The 18,986-nt window shown below is 39.6% G+C and overlaps 1 protein-coding gene across 4 annotated transcripts in view; it reads left to right on the plus strand.

Moving 5' to 3' along the window:
• The window catches only part of SLC24A2 (solute carrier family 24 member 2), a 282,668-nt gene that overhangs the window by 157,187 nt on the left and 106,495 nt on the right, over positions 1-18,986 (plus strand). For all 4 annotated transcript variants that reach the window (XR_008376001.1, XM_053571778.1, XM_053571801.1 and 1 more), the window contains exons 3-4: positions 4,685-4,723; positions 6,630-6,738. Coding sequence is in view for 3 of the 4 variants with exons in the window: in XM_053571778.1 (XP_053427753.1) it covers positions 4,685-4,723; positions 6,630-6,738 (148 nt within the window). In the remaining variant the exon portion in view is untranslated. The remainder of the gene's footprint in view (positions 1-4,684; positions 4,724-6,629; positions 6,739-18,986) is intronic.

The raw sequence follows: 18,986 nt of genomic DNA on the forward strand, positions 1-18,986 counted from the left end.
CTCCTTCCATTTTGAGGGACATCTACTCCTCTCAAATTTCTTCCTGCAATCCTGAATATTCCATGGTTATGAGGATTATTCAAATAAATGATCAAAAGGCCTTGCTTCCAAAATGGGAGCTTCCATTACCATACTCCTTACTTAGACAATTTCTACCCTTTCTCTCCACCTCCCTGTATTGCATTAAACCAGAAATGTGATGTGAATATTCCTGCATTCTGGGATGCCACCCTGTGCACCTCTGAGACCCTTACTTTACTGAAAGACTGTGATATGCGGATATTTCCCAGAAACTAGTGGCATAGTCATTTGAATTTAAATCTCTTATTATTTCTTTCTTTAGGAGTTAACTTAATCTCTCCTCCTTTGATGTTTTAGTGAGGATGTTAAGACCCAGTAAAAGGAAGGAAAGGAAGATGAGTTGGTGGGTTTCTTTCCTATTAGATTTCAGTTTTGAGGTCTTTGTGCTTTGTAATCTAAGTCTTCCCAATAGACGTTGAGGTTTATTCATCTTTAACCAGAACATTTTAAATGGTTTTGTTTATTACAGGTAAATGTATTGCAATAAAAAAGAAAACATTTATACTCTCATGTTAATTTTTAAATGAAAATAAGTCATTCAAATCATTTCTCACCCAACCTTTCTAAATTCTAAGACATGAAAATTCATGTCAATTAAGTATTGGATTAATATTTCTAATCACAGGTATATTTGTTTTGGATCACATTTATGACAAAATTAATTTACGTTTAAATTTGGGGTTTTTTAGACTTTATAGTACCTCTGAGCCCTCGGCATAATGAATTCAGGCACATTTTGCAAGGACTTGGTGGAAGGCTATGGTGGTGGAAGGTTATAATTGTTCCTTAGGTTTTGTGACAAATTGCTTATCATTCATCTATATCTCATGCCAAGTCACTGGTCAGAAAAACTATCCCTTATTGTACATTCTTGTCTTTTGGTATATGAAGTCTTCATGGTGACCATTTGATTATGTGGTTTTCAGGTGGAAAATTACCAAAGTTAACCATGGACACGCTAGTATCCTCTTAACTGAAAGGCCCCAAGGCAGCTATGCTGCAGTATTTACCTAATTGTTTTTGTATATGTGGGGTGTGGAGGATGGGGGCCTGTATGTGGTAAAAGGCTCCATAAAAAGTTACACCAAAACTATACTTCTCAAGCAGTGGCTTTCAAGGGTCAAAGGAAGAAAGATGATCTAAGGACTTGAGAACGATTTGTAAATCGGCTATGTATTTTATTATCTGGGGGAAAACGGGCTCTTTCAAAACACATATTAAATAAGTAGCGAAGAATTGGGATTTCCACCAGGAAGGCTATATCATATGTCACACTAGTGCTCAATTTCAGTGCAAACACCATATGACTAACTTGGTGTAATTAAGGGGGGAGCCAGTGTAGGTTGAATAAAGATTTGGATTGCAAAATACTTTCTGATAAGTAAAAAGATGTATGACATACGTGCTAGCCTGGCAGAAGTCCTACTTTCAGAGATGGAGGAGGGAATGAACTGGTGTGGGCTGGAATTGGTGTGAGGCCCTAACCTGAGACCTTCGCAGATGCACATTATGAATTCTCTCAAGTAATCCTCAAGAATTGCCGTGTAGCAGTATTTAAAACTCCTAAAACAGTTTCCATTCATTGGATATTAGTCTAATGAATATTATGAAAATGAATTTTCCATTATAATATAAATGAGCATTTTTAACTCTGTTTCAAGAAGTATTCTATAAAATTGGCATTCCTACCACTTTTATTAATAAAAGCTTTCTTAAAACCAAAAAAAAAGAAAAAAGAAAAAAAAGAAAGAATTGCCATGTAGAACATGGATTGGCTTAACAAGTCTTTCCTGTAGCTGGCACAGCCTTTGAACTGACCACCAGGAATTGAACTTTCATATTAGTACAGCCCAAATGAGTGGTACTTGGGAGTGTTTAAAATTAAAGAAATTAAAAGGCAAAATGCATAATAAGAATACCAAGATTAATCCTTAAAGTCATGTTAGTCTTCTTTTGAAGTAGTGGTCTTCTGTAACATCCCATAGGTGAGAATAAACTTGCCAGATGTTCGATGGCCCTGAAAATAAACTCAACCCTGAGGCCAACCCCAAATTCACTGGCTATACACATTAGGATTACTTCTTCGTCACCATCACTAGTTACTTCCGGTGCAATTAAAACCCCTTTAAACTAAAATTTATATTGTGATCAGCCGCACCTTGCCAGGACTGAGACGCTGCTTCAGGATGCAAAATTAGAGTGAGGCCAAGTAAGGTGAGCTCCGGTAATTATCCGTAGGTGTGGGTGAGCCCCTGAAAATGGCCAGTTTCCACCACATGTCACACCTCCCATGTCTTTTGCATGAGGGCTACAAGAAAGGAAAGCAGAGAGGTGTTTTAATGGCCTTGGCTGCCTTTTGAGTGTATACCCAAATTTACATGTTATAACTTCATGTATATTCATGTCTGCAAATCACACTTGAAAGAAAACTAATGATGTCAACTCTGCAGAATTTAAACAGTGAGAAATTGTATCAAGGATTTCAGCCCTTTCCCTGCACTTCGTTTTTCTTTGTAGAATCTGTGTACAAGGCACTTTGCCTCCACTCTTTGTGTCTTATGATCCTCCTTGCCTGTGAGAGGAAAAAAAGGAAGTCAATAGAGTAGCTATTTTTTTCTTCCTTTCAGACCAAAAGACAGGTTCAGATATTTTTTTTTCCTTCCTTAAATATATTTTCAAAATTCAGACTCTCAGCTGGTGATATCTTTACTCTTATGAAGCCGACCCTTTTCTCTGTCTGTTTTATCCCTCCCCTTGGTGTGCAGTGGTATCACCGTGGTACCAATCCTGGCTCATAATTATTTGTCTCCCATTTAGCCACAAGGTGTAAATTTGCTAACTGAAAAGGCGTGCTCTGACAGTTAATCTCGATGTATGTCCAAAGGCTGAGCTTGCTGCACTGGGAAATTTCCCTGGGGGATTGCTCTGTCGAATGTGAGGCCATTTGTTGAGCTGTCTGATGTGGAAGGAGACAAAATGAAAGGACCCACTGGAGGGAAGCGAGATCACACAGTGCCTTGCACAGCAAAGAGGGAAATCAAAGGACAATTTCCGGCCCACACCAGTTCCACAAGCATGTTCTTGGGAACTAGGGCATCAGGGATATTTTCCTGTTAAGTGTTTTTAGAGAAGTCATGGAGGGAGAGCCCCAAATCAGAGGGTTATGGCAAATTTAGTGATGGCCACAGGCGTTGCCTATAAAAATGCTTGGAACAAGAAGGGGAAAAAAAAGAGAAACATTGCTTTTGACTCCAAAATCCAAAAAGGTATCTACAAAAAATAAGGTTATTATATGTTTGATTCAGTGTCTACAAAAGATTTAATATTGACCTCATTAAGCATCCCATGTGAAAACAAATTATGAATTCTGTTTTTTCACTTTCCAAGATTTTGAGCATGCCGAGCATAAATTAAATGAATTGCACATAGCCAATAATTTGAAATTCAAAATTGTAAGAACCCTTTCCATTTTTTTTAACACGAAAATATATATTTTATGTGGGATGTGGGGGCATCTTAACGTCTTTATATGACATGTGTGGCAGGATCTATAAAAGAAAGCCTAGAGCACGTGAGGTTTTAAAACAGCTCTTCTCCAAGCATGTGATCGTTCCTGAAGACAAACATCTGCTCAGGCCCTAATGGGAGGACTGCAGGCCAGACAGGGAAAGGGCTCCAGTTTGCCATCTGCACCTGTAGGTGAGAGGAAGCCACCTACAGCAGTGTATAAGTGTGAGGAAATTCCACCTGTACATCGTTGAGAAGATGACAGGATGGTGCCCTGATTCTGTCGAGGAAGGAGAGCTCTTACTGAGTTGAAGAAGCAAAACCATGCACTTGGGTCACACAGATACAATTCCACTGTCCCCCCATCTGCACTGTATTCTCTCCCAGCAGATAACCAAGCCCCCACGTGCCCCTGTCTTCTAATCAACATTTCCCAACTTGACAAGAATTTTCATTTTTAGAATAGAAAACGTGAAGTAGTAGGAACAGGAAAAAGGTGTATTACCTGAATTCCATGTCCTAGTCTCCAGTTCCATGGCTTTATTTTATTCACCACACATGGGACTATGAATGCAGAACCCTCCAAAACAGATAGAAACCAGTATTTCCTTGCAATACCATCCCTCAACAATGACCAATAACAGTTTAGTATAATTCTGGCAGAATTTTTTTATTTAGTGCACCAAAGTATTGTTATTTTCTTTTATGCAGCAAGACAATAATAATGTTTTAAAACTTTTTAGCATAACAATATATCTTAGATGTTTTCTGTATCAGCACCTGTGAACTTAACCTCATTTGTTTTCATGGTCACATGGTATTCCACAGCACCGCTGGGCCACAGTGGATTTAATTGCTCTGTATTGCTGGGCATTTGGGCTGGCCATTCAACCTTTTAGGAGGGTGAATCATGTACCTAAATAAACCATTGGGTAGAAATGTACACGCTGGGCCTACTATTTTTGGCTCAAGTTATCCCAGAGGCAGAATGAACCAAATTTTTCTCTATGCTGATGTTATTAAATGCAAAATTTCTATGTGATTCCTTGTTTATTTATTACTCTGTCTTTTGTTTTTGCCTTTTCCTCTTATGCAGTCATCTGCAGCCAGAGACAAGGATGAACCAGCTCTCCCGGTAGGAAGCAGTGGCCCTGTTTGTACCTGCTTGGTGCCTGTGGAGTGTGGGACAGGACTGGGGTGGGAAGTGAGGGGCTTGTGGGTTCCACGCATCATCTCTCCCTTGGAATTCTTAGATGGTCTAACCCTCCAGCATGTAGGTATACTCTGTCCTATAATTGCAGTGACTGAATTCTAACATTCACTGGAAAATTTTTCTAAGACTATGTTTCAAAAGTTTAAATTTTCTCTTCCATTTGACATGAACTTTTCTAGGAGTTGAAAAAGTAAGATATTTCCAAATTGCATTCCAAGGGATGTTGAGCTGATATTTGGGGCTACTGTGGGATCTAATGTTTGATGTCTGTTTTCTTTGTGGATTTGCATGCACATACTTTTTGATTAGAAATTTCTTTTGGTCCCCTCAAAAGAAATGCTGCATGAGACCTATATAGACAATATACAGGGCATCTAGGGTGACACTCTGTATATGTATATAACGCCTGAAAGAATGCATTAAGTTCTTCTGTAGGTAAAATCCTATTCTAGTAAAGATCTCTACAGTCGAGTTCCTCCAGTTTTCCCAGAATAAGGACCCTGGTAACAGTGTTATGACAAATTATTATCAATAAACACATTTTCTAGTTCCTATTCAATTAACACATCACATTTTGTACTGTGCAGCATGCAAAGGAAATGAGCTTCACTATTTTTGTGTTCAGCCATCAGTGATTACATTTTGACTCTATTCGGGTCTTTTAACCTTGCTCCTGAAATATTTTGAATCTTACTCCCCTGAATATTCTATAACTAAATAACACAATGCATTAAAAAATGTTACAGCCTAAAAGGACTAGCAATGGAGATGCATATGACCCCATCCTTCCTCCTGTAATGCTCTGAGACTTCTAACATTCCTTGAGAGCCCATAAGATATGCCTGGTTCGGTAGCAGGCTAGGGGCACAGACCCAATCTTTTCCATTAAGCAGCCATATTCTAGTTTACCATTGAAACATCAGTAATCTCTTCTGATTCTTCTTCCACTCTGTTGAACTGAAAATATGATTTGCAATATAATATCAGTCATAACATAATCACACTAAGAAAGTCAGATTTCTCTATGTATCTCATACTTCAACCTCAATGCAGGTTTCATGTCTAGCTTCAAATATGTAGACCAAGATTGTTAGCCAGTATTTTACAAAATAAGGGGTCTCTGGGCAGTAGTTTGAAAACACTGCCCAAGCTAATCAAGTTAACTATATTTCTATGGTTTTAGAGCTTTCTTTTAGATAGAGATGCTAATATCTAGCATCTCTATTTCTATTTTTGGAAATAGTTTTATTATACTGTTATTTTACAATTATATGTGTGCCTAAATTGATGTGGATACAGATACACATATATAACGTCAACATTTTGCTGATAAGATGCACGATCCAAAACTGTAAGAGACCACTCACTAGTTTAGGTAGTGTTTGAGAAAAGCAGAACTGAGATCCATTCCTTCAGCCTCCACGTTTTGTCTTTCTGCCTTGGACACCTCATGTCACTTCTCTGAGATGAAGCTTCCTCATCTATCTCAAGGGAATATTGATAATATCTACTTCATAGGGTTAATTGTGAGGATGAGATAAATGAAGGAATATGAAGCATATAACAGATTGTTTGGCATTTACTAAGCTCTAAAAATAAAGAAAGAAAGAAAAAAAGAAATGGAAGCAATTCATTCATTTAGTAGGAAAGGATGTGAGAAAGCCATTCCCTCCGAGGGGTTGAAATGTGCTTTGGAAATGTTTGGTTTTAATGGTGTGTGATCGTGTGGCAGAAATGAATGTCCACCAGACCAGGTGAGGATCTCATCTGTAACACGCTTGCCTTGCCTTTCAAAGACTAACCATGTCTCTTCGGTCTCTCTGCTCAGGCTAAGCCACGTCTTCAGCGGGGTGGAAGTTCCGCTTCCCTGCACAACAGCCTCATGAGGAACAGCATCTTCCAGCTCATGATATACACCCTTGACCCGCTGGCTGAAGGTAAGCATCAGACTTTGCTTGGGGAGCTTGTTTCAGGAAAAAAGAGAGAGTGTCAAAAGGCTTCTCCGCATCAAAGACATTTATGTGACGGTTACGCCCACCTGCCAACATCCTCTTGTTTACCATCTGCCAGAAGTAGCCCTGGCCCTTTGACAGGCTGTACCTGCAAACCGCTCAGTTCATGATTGATGGTTTTTGTACCAGAAGTAGGATATGAGGTTTGTATATGGATCCTGTCTCTTAGTGCTTCTGCCATAAATATGAATGTTTGTTATAAGCCAGAGACACAGTTCTCTTTTACAATAATTTCTATTTCAAAACAAAGTTGCGTGTAAGATAAACTATGCACCTGAAATAAGAGAGAGGGAAAAAGAACTCCATGATTTAGGAAGGGTCATGAGTAGTTTGGGAAGTGATGTGATGTTCACAGCAGAACATTGACACTGTACTGATTCTTTGGCAGTTGTAGGCTGGGAGATGAGTGTCTACCCAACTGAAGAGCTCAATAACTGCCTAGATCAGTCACTGGAGACCCAAAGTCCTGGTAATCACCTCCGATGGTAATCATATGAACCATCATAGAGAGTCAAGTATCATGTACTCCCAGTCCAGTTCTAGTCATAATGAAGCCAAATTTACCACGTTTGTTCAATTTTTAAGTATCCTAAAAAAATTAATTTTCAATTAAATAGATATCTGATGTGTCAAATACATAAGTTTTGCCACTAGTGAGGGGCTCAAGTAAAACAAGTCCATTCTTCCTTCATGCCTGGACCTTATAAGGGCTGATGTCACACAGAAGCTAATAAGGATCATGGACAGAGTACAATCTGGGGAACAGTTATGTGCCACTGAACAAATCCAGGGACTCTGATTGTCAGAACATGTCACATAAATTAGATATCTTATCCAATATTGAGACTTGCTGAATAATTTCAGGGGTTCAGGCAATTTATATGATGTAAAAAATATCTGGGACCCCAAGAGAGGCTCCCCAAGTCCTATCTTTTCCCATTGGACACATATGTCTCACCCTGAATTATAGATGAGGATTGCAGAGGGCTCCAGAGAGCCCTGCTCCATAGATCTTGAGATTAGTAGCCAGGGATGTCCTAAACATCATTACTTGGCATACGTCCATTTGACAAAAAGATCACCAGTCACCAGTCTTCTTTTCTTTCTCCCAGGTTACACATCCAGAAAAGGGAGTGAAAGGTTTACAGGCCACCTGCCCTAACTCCCTTTTCCCTGCCCCTAAGCAATTGTGTGACTCTGGGCAAGTTCGGGTCTCTCTAGTACCTGGTTTCTTCATCTACAGTAATACTTACTTTTGTTTGGTGCCTTTTAATAAACTTATGCTTCACAATAACACTTTATAGCTAATGTTATTGTTCTACTTTCATGAAATAGCATAATAACAAAACAGACCTCAAATTTATGACTGAGCTCCCTCTGCCAGAAAATTGCTTTAAGCCATCTTCATCACTTGCCTAGATCCTGCAGTAGCTTCCTAGCTGGTCGTCTCCATCATCTATTGCCTCCACCTGTAAATATTATCAACACAGCAACCCAAATAATCTTCTTTAAAAAGACATCAGGTTATGTCATTCCTACTTATAACCTTCAGCAGCTTCCCAGGGCTCTTAAGAAAATTGTGAAATCATTACCATGTCTACATGATTTGCCTCTTGCTCCAAACTCAATTTTGTTTTAGCCATAGGAATTTCTGTCCTCAGATACCTCTTCCATGCCTCAGTGTCTTTGCATGGCTGTTCCTGCCCTAGAACACTTTTCCTTCTGCCATGCCCTTCCATTTTTCCTGCTTACTTTCATCAGCACCCCGTCTGAATTACACTCCCTGACCATCCAGCATAAGTCAAGGTCTCCAGTACTCATCTGTCAATGCACCCTGTAATTTTTTCTTTATTTATTATAAACGGCATACATTACCATTTGTATGGTTATTTGTTTATTGCCTGTCTCTGCCAGGATACAGGAAATTTCACGAGAGCAGGGACTCTGTTTTATTCACCGGTTGTCCTCAAAGCCTAGCAGAGCACCTGGCATGTAGCAGTTGCTAAGGCTCAGAAAGATTAACAGTCTTGGCCAAAGTCATGATATTGACCTGATAATTACATAATTCTAATGCCCTCTAAAATGGTACAGGTTTAAGATAGTAGGTGAATTGTATCTTGGCTATTTTCAGCTACCTTCCTCTCCACCCCATTTCCTTGGGGAACCATCTGAGAGAAGAAAGAAATGATTTTATCTGTTCCAACTCAGTTGTGAACAAGTGACTGAGTATTTTTATTTTTGGCAAGGCTGTATTATGTAGTAATTAAGAGGACAGACTCCCAAACCAGATTCTAGGTCCAGATCTGGGTTCTGCTTTTACTAGCTATATGACTTTGGACAGGTTACTTAACCTCTCTGTACTTCGGTTTCCTCATCTGTAAAATCAGAATGATATATAATGATGTCTGCATCAGAGGGTTGTTTCAAAGATTAAAAAAGTGAATATACATAAAGCATTTAACACAACACTAGTACATCATAAGTACCATTTGCAGGTTTGGGATTATTCTGTTTCATCATTATGAAAAATACAACACAATTCTTAAAAATTCAAAATATTCAAAAAGTTAGGGTAAAAAAATTCTTCCTGCACATCCACCCCCCCCTCCGAATTTTCTCCAATTTCCCAATTATTCACAGAGAAAACCACACGTTACCAATTTCTTAGGGTATGTTATATATTATATAACATATAATAGTCTATGTTATATATTATAATATTCAACTCTGTGAGGATGTGTGTGTGCATATGTGTGCACGTGTTATGTCCTTGCCCACAGGTCTCAACAATCTAAATTTCTCTTCTTTTTGTTTGTAGGAATTCAGTTTCTGGTAGGGCTTGTTTTGTTTTTTCCGTTTGGAGGGGAGGTTATGTTTTGTTTATGAGATAAGAGAAAGTGAATCTGGGTTGCCTCGGAGTTGGGCCATCAGTGATTTTCCAAAACACCTGGCCCTTGTGGAGCTGTGCTACAATTAAACTGTTTGTTCCTGCTGTAGCAAAATGTGCCTTCTGAATCTGGACACCTGCTTTCAAGGTGAAACCTCTCCCTGAAAGACGTGGAGAGCTCCAGTGGTGTGAATCTGAGAGAGGCTGAGAGCCATAATCAGCTCTGGTCTTGAGTGATTAGAAAATATGAAAAGCACTTCAATGCTTTAAAATTGCTCCATAGCACGCAGCCAAGAAAACAGATTGCTTTGGTATTTTTCCCCCAAAATTCACAATCATTTTCCATTCCAAGAACAGCCCAAAAAATTAACCCACAGCTCTCAGAGATAGTTATTTCTCTTTTCATTTACATCTAATCAATTGAATTCACACAGCCTTGTGCCAAACTGCCACCTTTTAACAATGTGGAGCATACAGGTTCCATCACCAAATTGACAGCATGAACACTGCCCTAGCTCCCCCGTCACACTAACAGACAGTTCATGGCTGTTACTGGTGTTCACCTGGCTGAGGAGTGCATTGGCACCCCTGGCGTGCAAGGTCATTCTTCACCAAGAGTATTCAGATTTATTTGAAAACATCGTCCAAGACAGATGGCCAATGGAAACACATTTCCCTTTATCTCATCTTTGCCACTCACGTGTCTTTGTCTTCCAAACTCCAGTGATTGAGCCCTTGCTCAAAGCCTTCATGGGTGGTTGGTTCAGCCCCTGAGCCTGAGTTACAGGTTCTAGCAGTGTTTGTGTCTTGGTTACGTATTGATGTGTATAAAGTACCCTAAAACTTACTGGCTTAAAAACAGCATATTATTTTTATTGCTTAAAATTATGTGGATCAGGAATTTGGGCAGGGATCACCTGGTTGAGTCTTCTGTTCCACATGGCATCATTAGAGGCCATTTGGTGGCATTCAGTTGGTGAATGGGTAGCCTAGCAGGTTTGAAAGGACCTCATTCCCACATCTGGCCCTTATGACAGCATATTGCAAGGCTGGGCTCAGCTGGCCCCTCTGATTCTCCATGTTTCCTCAGCACTTTTCCACATGGATGGACTTGTTACATGGTGGCTAAGGGTTCCAATAGCAAACCTTCTAGGAGGCTCAGGTGGAAGCTACAGAGCTTTATATGACCTTGCCTGGGAGGACCCAGGATGTCCTTTCTACTGTCATGCAGTCACTAAGGCCAGCCCAGACTCAAAGGGATGGGAAGAATACCAAAGAATATGAAACCACCATTAATTTAACCCAATGTGTCTCAGGACACAATATCACTGATTTGTTCATTTGTCTGTGGTTCCTTAGTGTGCCCTGGGCAGACCACACTGTGTGTGAGAGACAAAGTCAGCCTGCCTAGGCAAAGATTTAGTCCAAACAAAGCTGAGCAGTCCCTTTCCAGAGACACAAACTTTTGAACAGGACATTGGGCATGAGAAAAAGAAATCTACCTAAGATGCATATGAATGGTTGGAATAAAGATTTTCTCTTTTCTAGGAAAGTTTTGGGGAACTAGAATTACCAGTTTTTGAGATCATGGCATGGCTATCTGAATTGATCTTTCTAATAAAACTAGTATCTCACATTTATTTTGACATTTCCTCTAAACAAGCCATTATACTTACTTGGGTATACATTTCTATGATCCTAAAGCAAGGAGACTGGATGTTACACTTTTTGAGTGAGAAGTAGCTTCTACTATCAGTTTGTCTACTGATAATACCACCAACCCACACTAGCAGAGCCAGGCACTAGGCTGAGTGCCTTAGATGAACCACCTCATTTGCTACTTCCTCCAGCCCTGCTCTATCAGTCAGAGGACACTGAAATATAAGGAGCCTATGTCTTGCCTCACCAATAACACAAGAAGTAAAGGGTAGAGGCCGAATTTGAACCTATATCTACCTGACTCAAAGTCTGTGTTTATGGTTCCTGTGCTATTCTGCCTCCTTGTGTAACTTCATGTCCGACCCAGCATTCTTTGTTTTCCTGATGTAGACAGCAGCCTAAATCCTGGGAGCTATGACATGTCCCAGTACTAGGGATATTATTATTAGTAGTAGTATTAGTATTAGTATTACTAGTACTTACAAGACTTGAAGTGCTTTCCTTTTCAGAGTTTTTGAAAAGCTTTCCTTTCCTCTAGTTTGAGTCAAGAAGAAAATAGAATTCTGGGGATAAAGATGCTCAGGGTTGACCTTTGAGGGAAGGATAAGGATAGAAAAATGGTGTGATCTTCCTTCTCTTCACCTTCTGAGCCCTGTTGGTCCTGTGCTTTGTTGGTTTCAGTTCAGACAAGTGAGACTTGTACAATGTTGAATCTTGAACTGCTTCTGCAAACTCCTACAGCCCAGACACTCCTAGGCAGGACTGGTCAGGTCATGTCAGACAGTTGTATATCTGTCTCCCAAAGACTGCAGAGAAATGAGGACCACAGTCTCTTCTGGCAATCAATCACAGCGCCACAAGGCAAATGACTATTAAAAATTCAGGATGAAAATTACTACCATGACCAAAGAGACAATAAAATTACACAAATGCAGGAGCTGAGAGGCAAGATGGCTGACTAGAGACATCAGTCACCAAATTGTCTCAGAAGAAGAAAAAGTTTAGATCAGTGGGTCGCGACCCCTTTCAACTATATTAAAGGTTCACCGCATTAGGTAGGTTGAGAACCACTGGTTTAGATAAAGAAAACATAGCCCGAGTATAATTCTGAGGGGAGACTCCACAGAAGAAGTTGCAGAGCTGAGCAAACGTTTAGCAGAGATCAACCCCCCAAAGAATTTGGAAGACCATGCAAGGGTAGGTGGGACTGTTTGTTTTTCTTCCTCTCACATCTCTGGCACACTACAGGCTCTCAAATTGTTGGAGAACTTCTCTACCCTGATGAGCCCAAAGCTGCTGCTACCACTGAACTGGGAACTTCCTGAGAACAGAACACCGAGCTGCCAGATCCCCCCAGGGTCATTCCCTCTCACCACAGACCTGGCAGTGGGTGCCATTCTTCTTCTCTCCCCACTGTGTGCCCTTGCCTCTTCTGCCCCCTGGGAACTTAAGCCCTTCGGTTTTCTAGTCACTCATCTCTACACAAACATTTCCCAATACTTGCCCAAATTTCAGTGGCCACAGGGGGTTGGTGGGTCCTAGTGGAATTGTGTAATCCTAGAGCTCTCACATTGTGGGTGGGCTGCCTTCAGAACAGAGAAGAGTGCAGCAACCCAGGGGGACCCTTGGGACAAAGGGGACCAGAGTGCTAGCTCTCCTCTATTCAGATTCTTCTTCCCTCCCCACCTAGTGCTGCTGACACAGCCATGACAATTTTCACATGAATTGGCACCAGTGCCCCAAGGTATGATTGAGCTGTGGCTCTCAAGCGTGGCTGATTCCCCTCTGTTGGTGTGCCCACAACACTTAGGCTTCCCCAGAGAGTGGGACTGATGCCTTTCCTCTTAAAGACCTCCAGCAGACTAAGGGGTACTCAAACTGTGAGCTCTCTGCCAGCAGGCCCTCCCCTGTGTTGTCTGCCTGGCTGTTTCAGCAGAGCAGGGTATACCATGAAGTGAAGGGACATTAAGCCTGCTTGAGCACTCCTTGGACAACTTCGGGCCTGCATGCTTCTCCCAGACCCTGTCCTCTAACCACCATAGAACTTGGTGGTTAGAGGACAAGTCCACAGGCCAGATCCCATATCCCCAGGAATTGATCCTATTGCTTAGGAGCATGGATGGGAGATTCGTGAACTAATCTTAGGAGGCAAGGGAGCCTGCATGGGCAAAACTGAAGAAGAGTCTAGAAAGGGTCTGAGCTGCAGCATGCCCATGGAGCACAGGAAAGCCACCTTTTCAATCCAAGCAGGATTCTAGGCAGAGACGCTCCCGTGGAAGCAGTGGCATTGCTAGTGAGCTCGTTTAGTTTGGGCTGCAGCTTGTGACCAGATGCCAGATGGCAAAGGAAGGAGTAAGGGAAGAGAGGGAAGAATGAAATTCATTCCCAACACCCAGACTGTGAATTTGAGACTGTTCTCCCCTGTAAGCAGACATTTTGGCTTGGTGGAACCACTTCATTCCCTTGCTGGTGGCTTTCCCCAGTGGCCTAGGAACTGACCTTTGACCCCTGTCAAAATAGCACTTTTGTCTTCCTTTCTGGAGCCTAAAAGCTGGCTCATTTGACCCAGCTCCACCCCAGCTTCACTCTCCCGCCTACCTCTGCTGTGATGGGAGAATATGAAGTCCCTGGAGAGTGCTAGGGTCCTGTCCAGTACCTAGGGCAGTAGTTCTCAACCTTCCTAATGCTGTGACCCTTTAATACAGTACCTGTGGGTCGTGACCCACAATTGAGAACTGCTGACCTAGGGCATTCCAATGCTTCTCCTGAGGGACTAGAGATGATCACAGGTCCCAGAAAACAACACTGCAGCTGTCTCTTTCTAGCAAGTGCTGGGAGGACAACTCTTACTGCCCTTTATAGCATTTACCAATTCAGTAATACAGGTTGTGATGACTCTCACCCATAAGCACCACCTCCTGTCACAAATATAATTCACCAATATAATTCACTCTGTAAAGAAGACTGGGGCTGGGGAAAGAGAAAGGATTTCAAAAACCTCCATCTGCCCAGGCACATAGTTCACCAATAGCATAGCCTACAAATAACTAACAATTGAGAAAACCGGCCGGGTGTGGTGGCTCATGCCTGTAGTCCCAGCACTGTGGGAGGCCGAGGTGGGTGGATTGCCTGAGCTCGGAGGTTCGAGACCAGTATGAGACCAGTGAGCCAGAGTGAAACCCTATCTCTACCAACAACAACAACAACAAAACGAAAAAAAACGCTGGGCGTTGTGGCAGGCATTTGTAATCCCAGCTACTCAGGAGGTAAAGGGAAAAAGGATCACCTAAAGGAAGAACAGAAAAAAATAAAAACTTCAAATGAAGAAGAATGAACAAGCCAGCTGAAATTGAAAATAAAATTAAAAAAGAGAAAACCACCACACCAAGGATATCTATAACCAAGGTACCCATCCAGAACCTCAACCCCCATCAAATACCCACAAGCAAAGCCAAAAGTCCTGATGCAACACATGCTACAGGCATACCCTTAAGGGTGGGGGTGGGGGGTAGTCCTATCTAAACAGACAAACAAAAAATCCAAAAACACGAAGTGACAGTTGTTCCAGATGAGAAGGAATCTAGTGCAAGAACTCTGGAAGTATGAAAAATCACAGTGAAAAGGCCTTCCCAAAGGAGCACCCCTACTCTCTAGCCATGGATCTCAACCAAAATAAAAATACTAAAATAACAGATAAGGAATTTCAAATATGGATTATAATGAAGCTCAGTGAGATCTAAGAAAATGGGAAACCAATTCAAAGAAATCAGAAAAATAATTCAAGATATGAGTGAAAATTTTATTTAAAAGATAGATACATTTATTAAAAGCCCAAATAGAAGTTATAGGGAAAAAAATTATTTAGATAAATATAACACATAGGGAAAAGTTTTAAGAATAAACTAGCCCAAACAGAGGAATGAATTTCAGAGCTTGAAGACAAACAACTCTTTCAAATTTACCCAGTTAGTCAATAATAAAGAACCAATAATCAAGAGGAATGCACAAATTAAGTATAAGAAAACCTAAGAGACTAATTCAGGAAAACTTTTTTGAGAGACTAATTCAGGAAAACTTCCTGACCTTGTTAGAGATTTAGACATCTAGATACAAGAAGTTCAATGAATACCTAGGAGAGTCATTGTAAAAAAGACATCACTAAGGCAGAGATGGCCATTAGACTGGCCAAAGTCAATGTTAAGGCCAAAGTCAGTGTGAAGCCATAAGGCAAAACCATCAAATAACTCACAAAGGAAAAACCAACAGACTAATAGCAAACTTCTGAACAGAAACTCCACAAGCTAGAAAGGAATGTGATGCTATGTTTACTCTCCTTAAGCAGAATAAATGCCAACCAAGAATTTTGTATTCTGCAAAACTAAGTTTTATAAAGGAAGGAGAAATAAAGTCTTTCCCAGACAAGCAAACACAAAGGATATTTGCCACCATTAGACCTGCCCTATAAGAAATGCTTATAAGTTTTTATACGTGGACCATAATAGTTGATAACCACCAGTGTAAAAATACCCCAAAGTTGTAAGTCACAGCTCTTGTAAAATGCTAAAACAAGGCAAAAAAAAAAAAAACAAAGCAATTGGGTAACAATCAACATGATGGCCAGGAGAGATTTTCATATATCAATACTAACATTAAATGTGAATGGTCTTAATGCCTCCCTTAAAAGATGTAGATTGGCTGAATGGATTTAAAAATATATACAGGGTATCTATGTACTTTATGGACACCCTGTAGATATGTGTATGTATACACACACAAACATACACACATAGTATCTCTAAGAAACCCATTTAACTCACAAAAATTCTCATAGATTCAAGGTAAGGGGATGTAAAAAATATTCTATACAAATGGCAACCAAAAGTCTCAACTAAGCAAAAAGTTGATTCTTTGAAAAGATAAACAAAATCAGCAGATTTTAGATTTACCAAAGGGAAAAGGTAGAGAAAGGACTCAAAGAAGTTCAATCAGAAATTGAAAAGGAGACATTACAACTGCTACCACAGAAATAGAAAATGTTATCCATGACTATTGTAAAAACCTCTATTCCTACAAACTAGAAAATCTAGAGGAAATTAATAAATTCTTGGAAATATACAACTTCCCCAGCCTACATCAGGAAGAAATAGAAATCCAGAACAGATCAATAACTAGTAGCAACATTGAAACATAAATCAAAAATCTCCCAGAAAAAAAAAGGCCCTGGACAGAGCCTGTGTCTCAAGGAGTAGGGTGCTAGCCCCATATGCCGGAGGTGGCGGGTTCAAAATCTGGTCCCCACCAAAAAAGAAAAAAAAAACTGCAATGAAAAAAAAAGGCCCTGGTCCAGATAGATTCACAGCCATATTTAGCCAGACCTACAAAGAAGAATTGACACCCATTTTACTGAACTGTCTCTTAACATTGAGAAGGAGGGAAACCCCTGTCCCATTCTATCGACCTAGTATCACCTTGTTAGTAAAAACAGAAAAGGATGCAACAAAAAAGGAAAACTACAGACCAATATCCCTTATGATCATAGATGCAATAATCCCTAACAAAATACTAGTAAGTCAGATTAAACAGCACATCAAAAAGATAATCCACCATGAACTCAACTCCAGCATAAATTTTCTTCCCCACACAAAAGCATGGAAACTAAACAACATGCTGAGTGACAGTTGGGTCACGGAGGAGATAAGGAGGAAATTATTCTCAAACAATAATAATGAAGCCACAAGCTACCAAAACCTGTGGGATACTGCAAAAGCAGTCCTAAGAGGGAAATTTATTGCATTAGATGCTACATCTGAAAAACAGAAGGAGGTCACATCAACAATCTAATGAATCATCTCAAGGACATGAAAAAGGAAGAGCAATTCAAAGAAGAAAAGAAAAGAGAACATAACCAAAATTAAATCAGAAATAAAAGAAATTGAAAACAAAAGAATCATCTTTTAAATAATTAAAGAAACAAAAAGTTGGTTCTTCAAAAAGATAAACAAAATCAATAAACCTTTGACCAGAGTAACTAGAAACAGAAAAGTAAGATGTCTAATAACCTCAATCAGAAATGAAAAAGGATAAATAACAAAAGATACCACAGAGATTAAGAAATTATCTCTAACAACTACAAAAAACTCTATGCCTGGAAAAATATAATCCACCATGACAAAGTGGGTTTCATCCCAAGGGTGCAAGAATGGTTCAATATACACAAACTAATAAATGTGACTTAGCATATAAGTAGAAGTAAAAGCAAAGACCATATAATCATCTTAATAGTTGCAGAAAAATCATGCAATAAAATCCAAACCCCTTCATGATAAAAACCTTCAACAAACTAGGTATAGAAGGAACATATCTCAAAATAATAAAAGCTACATATGAAAAACCCAGTCAAAATTATAAGAAATAGGGAAAAGTTGAAAACTTTCTCCCTAAAAACTGAAATGAGACAGGGGTGTCCACTGTCACCACTTCTATTTAGCATACTACTGGAAGTGTTAGCCACTGAATTCAGGCAATAGAAAGAAATAAAGGGCATCCAGATTAGGAAAGAAGAGGTCAAACTATTTCTGTATGCTGACAATATGATTTTTTATCTAGAAAACCCTAAAATCTCTGCCAAAATACTCCCAGAATTAATAAATAAATCTAGGCTACAAAATAAATGTACACAAATCAGTACCATATCTGTATAGGGTCTCCATAAAATGCATGTGCAATTTACCATGTTAACCTATTTTAAATTGCACACAAACTTTATGGCCACCCTGTATATTAATAACAGTCAAGATGAGAGTCAAATCAAGAATGCAATACCATTTACAATAGCTACAAAGAAATAAAATCCTGAGGAATATACTAAACCAAGGAGGTGAATGATCTCTGCAAGAACATAAATAACATGGATGAAAGAAATCATAGATGACAAAACAAATGGAAAAACATCCTGTGCTCATGAATTAGAAGAATCAAAATTATTAAAATATTCGTGCTTCCTAATGTGATTTACAGATAGATTCAATGCAATTCCCATTAAAATACCAATGTCATTTTTCACAGAAATAGAAAAAATAATCCTAAATTTCACATGGAACCAATCCTGAATAACAAAATCTACCTTAAGCAAAAAGAACAAATCTGGAGGCATCACAATACCTGACTTGAATTATACTACAAAGCTATGGTGACCAAAATAGTATGGTACTGACTGACATAAAGGAAGAGACACAGACCAATGAAACAGAATACAGAACCTAGAAATAAAATCAGTAGGTCATTTCTATAGGTCACTATAGATTTCTGACAAAACAGAGAAAAACAACGAGGAAAGGAAGCCCTATTCAATAAATGGTCCAGGGAAAATTGGACATCCATATGCAGAAGAATAAAATAGGATCCCTATTACTCACCATATACAAAAAAAATTAACTCAATGTAAATTAAAGACCTAAATGCAAGACCTGAAACTATAAAAAATTTGCAAGAAACCATAGGAAAAAACTCTTCTAGACATTGGTCTAGGCAAATAATTTATGACTATGACCCCATAGGCAAATATAGCAAAAATAAAAATAAATAAATAAATTGGACTTAATTATAGTAAAAAGTGTCTGCATAGCAA

The sequence above is a fragment of the Nycticebus coucang genome, chromosome 2, assembly GCF_027406575.1.
Source record: "Nycticebus coucang isolate mNycCou1 chromosome 2, mNycCou1.pri, whole genome shotgun sequence".
NCBI lineage: Eukaryota > Metazoa > Chordata > Mammalia > Primates > Lorisidae > Nycticebus > Nycticebus coucang.